The sequence below is a fragment of the Meleagris gallopavo genome, chromosome 29 (assembly GCF_905368555.1).
Source record: "Meleagris gallopavo chromosome 29, MGAL_WU_HG_1.1, whole genome shotgun sequence".
Lineage (NCBI taxonomy): Eukaryota > Metazoa > Chordata > Aves > Galliformes > Phasianidae > Meleagris > Meleagris gallopavo.
Window position 1 is genome coordinate 1,030,584 of NC_139432.1, and position 6,521 is coordinate 1,037,104.

The following is a 6,521-nucleotide window of genomic DNA, read 5'->3' on the forward strand; positions in this document are numbered from 1 at the left end:
CCCCATAGTACCCAGAACCAATCCTTTTCTCCAGTTCTCACTTCTCAGATCCCAGTTCCTAGCTCCCAGTTAACACTTATTCCCACTTCCCAGGTCCTGGTTGGTGTCCCCAGCCAATGTATTCTTGTTGTGTCCCCATGTCTCTGGATGCCTCCTGTGCCACCCATGTCCCCTCTGCATCCCCAAGTCCTCTGAATCCCCCCAACATCTCCCTATGTCATCTCATGTCCCACATGTACTCCATGTCCCGATGCATGTCCCAGGGTCACCCACCTGTCCCTGGGTCCTCCCAGGTTCCTGTGGCTTCAATGTGTCCCCATTCCTGGTGTCCTCAGGTCTCCCATGTTCCCCCATGTGCTCTGTGACTCTCACAATGCTCACATGCCTCCCATGTCCACTGTGTCCTCTACGTCCTTTGTGTCCCCCCACATGCCCCTCATCCCCCAAGTCTTCCATGTACCTTACATCCTTGCACATCCTCCTTATGCCCCCTATGTCCCCCTACATGCCATCTATGTCCCCTGTATTCCTGTGGTTCCCACATGTCCCCATGTCTTCCCTTTCCCCAGTGTCCCCCAGATATCCTGTGTCCTCTCCATGTAGCACTGTGCCCAGTTCTGGGTGCTGCCCCAAGATGGGTGGCCCTGCTGTGTGGCAATGTGGCTGTGGGGCCACAATGACAGATGGTGGCCCCTGTGGGACCTAGAGTGATGGACACCAGAGCAGGGCTCTGTGGGCACTGTGAGCAGACTGAGTGCTGCAGAGGTGTTTTTATTTTTGTAGCACCTACAAATAAACAGGCAGCTTCTCTTTAAATCCACCTAGCATCCAGCACAAAGAGGGGACCTGAAATGGGGTGGGAAACATGGGGGTGTGTGGGGAGACAAGAGACCCAAGAGAAAGAGCTGGGATTGCACACCCGGCCCCAGTACCTCACCAAACTTCCCTGTGCATCCAAATCCCACAGTGGGCATTTCTGCAGCTTTTTGGGACACATCCTGCGCTCAGCTCTTAAAAGCTTTGGCTTTTCTCAGGGTTCATTCCAAACTGGTGGTATGGGACACCTCCAGGCCTCCCTGAGGAGGAGAATTAAGGTGTGAGGGGTGGGGGATGTGATCAGTTTCAACAAAGAGCTTTGGCTTTTTTTTTTTTTTTTTTTCCCAGAGCATTTTTTTTATTTTGCTGGGATGAGCATGAGGACAACACTGACACCCAGCAGCTGTGGGTTCCAATTGTGCCCTCAGGTGCTGCACAGACCCCATTCCCTGTGCTGTGCAGCACCTTACAGCCTCACTCTGCCCAATTTTGTCTCTTTCCATCCCCTTTTTGCCCCGTGCTGAGATGCAGGAGGCGGTGCAGCACAGCACGGTCTAAACCCCCAAACCCTCCTGAACGGGATTAAACCCCGCATTGAGGATGCTGCAAGGAATGAAGAACACAGACGGGGGTCTCCACCGCCCCTCACCCACTGCAGCAGCTCTGGCCTCTCCTCTGTCGTCCCCTACATGTCCTACATGTCCCCGGCACGCCGTGCTGTGTCCCAGCAGGGTCGATATTGCAGCGGGAGAGCGGTGAGGTCGTGTCACCGTCCCCAGGCCGTGGGCTGTGTGAGAGCATGGAAGCAGTGGCCCTGCCGCCCTGCTGGGAACATTGTCCCCATGGACTTTGAGCGCTTTGGGAGTGGCCCTGTATCGCTTCTGTGCCAACAGCACCAGTGAGAACCAGAGCAGTGCCAGGACCCTGTAGGGGCACAGCAGGTAATGGGGTGACATCTCCTGAGCTGCAGGGAGGCTGTGACACAGGGCTGCCCAAAGGGGTGGGACCCTCTGCAGTTCCTCGGCCCCATCCCTGAGTCTGTGGGAAATCATTGCATCGTTCTGATTTTAAAGCAGCGCAGCCTGTAAATCCCTTGGTCCTGAGGGAGAGGCTGGAAAACCCCGTTTTTGCTTCAAAGCAGCAGAGTTCAGAAGCAGGAGTGGTTTTGCAATGCTGTGTTCCAATTCATTCCAGCTCACCTGGGGACATCAGGGTGGTCACAGCCTGGGATGGGCGTGGGGACAGCAATGGATCTGATGGGATATTGGCTGCAGGTGGAGCTGGGGGAGCAGGTGTGGGTACTTAGGGCCATTGTGGGAACCCACTTGTGTGTGGGGATGAGGTGGGGCTGCTGCAGGATTTAAGTCCTGCTAAGACTCTAGGATGGGATATTGGCTAGTGTGAGGCTGAGGGCTTTGCTGTCTGGGGAGGTGTGAGCTCTCTGCAGAGCCCTGGGTGGCTTTAGTTGAGGTTTCTCTAGCTGGGATCTGGGTCCAAACCCCTGAGTGGTGCCCAATGGGGTATTTGGGATTGCAGTACCAGGGCTGCTTTGGGGGTGGCTGCCAGGCAGCTCAGTGTTGATGCTTGTGGTTGTTTCTCCCCAAGTACGGAAATGCTCTGGGAAGGAAGGGGAGGGCTGTTCCCTGCAAGAGCGATGCTCCAGCTGTGCCTGGAGCCTGGCTGGCGCTTTGCCCTGAGATGTTCCCATGTAGGCTGTGTGACTGCAGTGATCCCCAATGCCAACTCCAGCATCACCCTTCCTTCCCAGCTCACTCGTGACTCTGGTGGCTCAGCAGTGACCCAGCAGGACTGGAAGGACTGGAAGCCTGTGCGGGTGGCCTGGAACACAACGGGACCAGGTGGTGACAGGTCAGCACTGAGGGTCTGGGTTTGGGTGCCACTTTGCAGCACCTGGGTGTGTCTGTGATCTGGCCTACTCCCTCCATATGGGTAGGCTTGAGGAGCGGACTTGCCTAAGGAAGCAGCTCATCTGCCCCAGAAAAGCAGTTTTTCCTGGGGATTTCCTGGCTGCTGCAAGCTGGAGCATGTAGGAGGCTATAGCTTCTTGCTTAAGGCAATGGAGGTCCTAGAAGGAGATCGTTCCTATTTTAGGGAAAAAAGGGTGCTGCTTTAAAATTGCTTCTTGCCTGTGCAAATAGCAGCTCGGCATCTTCCTGAAGACTCTCCTGGTGAAGGTGCAGGGCCCTGCACGACATCGGTGGGAGCTGCCTGGGGCTCTCCCCATGTGCATAGCCTTGCTTCTTTCCCCTGCAGATCCCAAGGAGCAGGCAGAGGGGTGCCCTTGCCTCGCCCCCCACACCAACACTGCATCCAGCATCCATCCTGACCGTGCTAACACCTTGACAGGGGCCAGTGGCATCGTGATGTCTCAGGCAGAAGGTACGCACTGTCCTTGGTCTGCTCAGGGAGGGGCACAGCTGCAGCACTGGGCTCCTCCCCCCCCATCAGCACTCACCTCTTGTCCCACTCTGTTCAATGCTTTGGCTGTGGCCCTACAGCCCTCCTGATCACCCCCTCTGTTCCCACCAGCAGGTGAGGAGGATTTTGAATGCTGTGATGTTGTCATTAACAGCCAGGATAAGGTTTCAGATGTGTACACACAGCTGGAGAAGCTTGGAGAGTAAGTAGGGGTCCTACAATCCCCAGCAGCTCTGAGATGTAGGGTCTGTTTATGGGTGGGATGTGATGTAGTGATGGGGACAGCTCCTCCATCCCTCTTGCTTGCTCTGTTCCAGGGGCAAGTTTGGGACAGTGTACCAGCTGCAGGAGAAAGCCACAGGCAAGATCCGGGCTGGGAAGTTCTTCCGGACACGGACAGCCAAGGAGAAGCAGGCGGCTCGGGCTGAGGTTGAGCTGATGAACCTCCTGCATCACCCGCGCCTCGTGCAGTGCCTTGCTGCCTTCCAGGGTCCCACGGAACTGGTGATGGTCATGGAGTAGTGAGTGTGGGGCAGTGGGATGGTGCTGGGGTGGGTCTCTGCACCTTGGGATGGTGGCATGGAGTGCAGGGTGGTTTGGGAAGCTGCAGACCCCTGCGTGGTTCCCAGCACTCTGCCTGCACTTGCAGTGTGGCTGGTGGGGAACTCTTTGAGCGGATTGTGGATGATGACTTTGAGCACACAGAGCCCAGCAGCACCCAATACATGCGGCAGATCCTGGAGGGGCTGCAGTACATGCATGGCCAGGCTGTCGTCCACCTCGACCTCAAACCCGAGAACATTGTCTGCGTCAGCCCATCTAGCCACTGGCTCAAGATCATTGACTTTGGCCTGGCACGGAAGTTGGGTGAGTGAGGGGGGACCTTTGGTGACAACAAGATGTTCCAGCTGGGTGCAGGGGCACATGGCGGGTTCAGCTGGGCTGCCATGGGGCTGCCTGCCCATGGGCTCCATCTCCTCTGCAGCTCCGGACACCCCTGTGAAGGTGCTGCATGGAACTCCTGAGTTCATGGCTCCAGAAGTGGTCTCCTTTGAGCCTGTGGGGCTTGCCACAGACATGTGGAGCGTCGGTGTCATCTGTTATATCCTGTGAGTGGACTCCTGGGGACAGCAGTTGCTCAGGAAGGGGCTGAGCTGTTCCTGAAGTCCCTCTGCCCTCTCTTCAGGCTGAGTGGGGAGTCCCCCTTCCAGGGAGAGAATGACATGGAGACACTGAGCAACATCACAGCTGCCCAGTGGGAATTTGAGGAGGAGATCTTCTCAGACATCTCCCAGCAGGCCAAGGACTTCATCAGCCAGCTGCTGCAGAAGGATCCTCGGTAAGATCCAGGTGTGGGGTGAGCCCCCATGGTTGCAGCTGGATTTGGGGTGTGAGGAAGATGAAGGGAGCAGATGCTCAAGCCCAGGGATGAACAGGGGAAGGTGCAAACCCTTCTGTGCTGAACAGACAGAGCAGTGCCCAGAGCCGCTCCTTGGGGCCACACCAAGGGCCAGAGGGCAGCCCCCCAAACTGTATCCATCCCTAGCTGCCGGCTCTCCAGCCCAGGGGCCCTCCAGCACCCCTGGCTACAGCAGCCCCTGCCCAGGAGCATGAAGGCACTGCCAAAGGAGCGGATCAAGCAGTTCCTGACCCGTCGGAAGTGGCAGGTATGTGGGACAGGCTGTGCCTGGGGGACAGTGGAGGGCATGAAGGTTCCAGTGAGCCTCTGTACTCTTTTCCTTCTCTCCAGAAAACAGGCAAAGCCCTACTGGCTATCAACAGGCTCACGTTGCTGTCCCAGAACCCAGACAGGAGAGCATCAGAGACTCAGGATGAGGAAGGTGATGGTGCAGAACCGTTAACCCATAAACCCCAGTTCTCTCTGCTATGCCACCCCCCTGCCTCGTGCTCCTTGTCAGTTCCCCCACCTCTGCTCTGGCTGCCCTGTATTGCTGAACATGCTGGGCGTGTCCCCAGTGCAGAGCTTCTGGGCCAGCTTCAGTGCCCTATAGCTGTCTCATGCCTTCAACCTGGGGGGCCAGCTCTGCTGTCGGTTTAGAGCAGGCATGTCCAATGCTGCAGCACTAGAACCTGTACGTGATCCCAATCTCAAGGATCAGCTCCTGCTCCCTACAAGTGTCACACAGGTTTCTCCAGCAGCAGAATAGGGTTGCATGCAGCTGGCTCCTCACTGTTCTCTGTCCATCTGCCCACAGACTCATGCTGCACTGCGGAGGAGGACCAAGGCTGTGGATCTCTGCCCCAAGGAGATCCCAGCACCTCAGAGCCAGCAACAGGTGAAGAAGACAATGGCACTATGGAGGCTGCAGGCAAGGCCTAGCACAGTGCTGCTGTGCTGCCCCAGGCCACAGAGAGCTGGTGAAGGGAAGAAAAGTCACCAGGGCAAAGCCTTCTCCAGGCCTGCAGTTTGTACCATGACCTTGCCAGCCAGTGGTAGATGTCCCTGTGCTGGTGTGGGGACAGGCATCTTTTGTCCCAACAAGGAACTGGTGCTCCTGTCTGCATGGCTGCCTGAACTGGGGCTGCAGCCTGGCTCTTCTTGCTGTGTATTTTGTGAGCCCAATAAAGCACTGAGCATCACTTGCGCCCTGTGCTGCTCTTTTCTCCCCAGGTCATGGGGTGGAGGGAGAGCTGCCCAAAGCTGTTCCAACCCTTTGTGGGCTGCTACCACGGCCTCAGGAAGGAGACTAGCTCTGTACCCTGGGGAGGGCTTTAGCAGCATCTCTGAAGTCCACCCTCAGGAAGCATCTTCCCTCTAAGGGTGTGGGTAGCACTGTGCCCTGGCTCTGCCCTCATGGCACTCTCCTTCCAGGTATGTATACAAATTGAGAAGATCCCTTGCACCCTCTTTTTTCCAGACTAAACAGCCACAGATCTCTCAGCCTTTCCTCAGAGCTGCTTCAGACTCTTTCAGTCCCTTGTTGGACTCCAATCTGCAGACTTGCTGAGGATACTCTGTGCCACATCATCCAGAACACTAACAAAGATGCTGAGCAAGTCTGGACCCAGCACTGATTCCTGGGGTACACTGCTAGTTACTAACCTCCAGGTAAACCTGGTCTGGTCATCCTCTGGGCTCTGCTATTCAGGCTGCTTTCAATCCACCTCCTATCACCCATCCAGGCCACACAACACCAGCTTGTTTACGTGCCCTATAGGGCACAGTATCAAAGGACTGACTTGAAGTCTACTTGAAGATTAGCAATATCCACTCTCAACAATTCTTATCAACGCACCCCAAAAAC

At 56.2% G+C, this 6,521-nt stretch overlaps 1 protein-coding gene across 2 annotated transcripts; it reads left to right on the forward strand.

Moving 5' to 3' along the window:
* Nucleotides 1-1,658: 1,658 nt before the first annotated feature.
* Nucleotides 1,659-5,856, forward strand: LOC100538449 (myosin light chain kinase, smooth muscle-like). Of its 2 annotated transcripts, none has more exons than XM_010724458.4 (11): nt 1,659-1,757; nt 2,585-2,685; nt 3,091-3,216; nt 3,367-3,457; nt 3,573-3,776; nt 3,905-4,122; nt 4,241-4,364; nt 4,442-4,594; nt 4,802-4,922; nt 5,006-5,096; nt 5,472-5,856. In XM_010724458.4, exons 3-11 carry the CDS (start codon nt 3,201-3,203, stop codon nt 5,594-5,596), a joined length of 1,143 nt encoding a protein of 380 aa, XP_010722760.2. In that variant the 5' UTR covers nt 1,659-1,757; nt 2,585-2,685; nt 3,091-3,200; the 3' UTR covers nt 5,597-5,856. The 2 variants fall into 2 exon arrangements, with proteins under 2 accessions (XP_010722760.2, XP_010722761.2); XM_010724459.4 differs by having other exon boundaries at nt 3,370-3,457.
* The last annotated feature ends 665 nt before the right edge of the window (nt 5,857-6,521 follow it).

Excerpts from the sequence above, each read along its gene's own strand:
- LOC100538449 (XM_010724458.4), top strand. Across the intron at positions 3,777-3,904 it reads CTGGTGATGGTCATGGAGTA|TGTGGCTGGTGGGGAACTCT; the intron begins GTGAGTGTGGGG and ends CTGCACTTGCAG. Across the intron at positions 4,123-4,240 it reads TGGCCTGGCACGGAAGTTGG|CTCCGGACACCCCTGTGAAG; the intron begins GTGAGTGAGGGG and ends TCTCCTCTGCAG.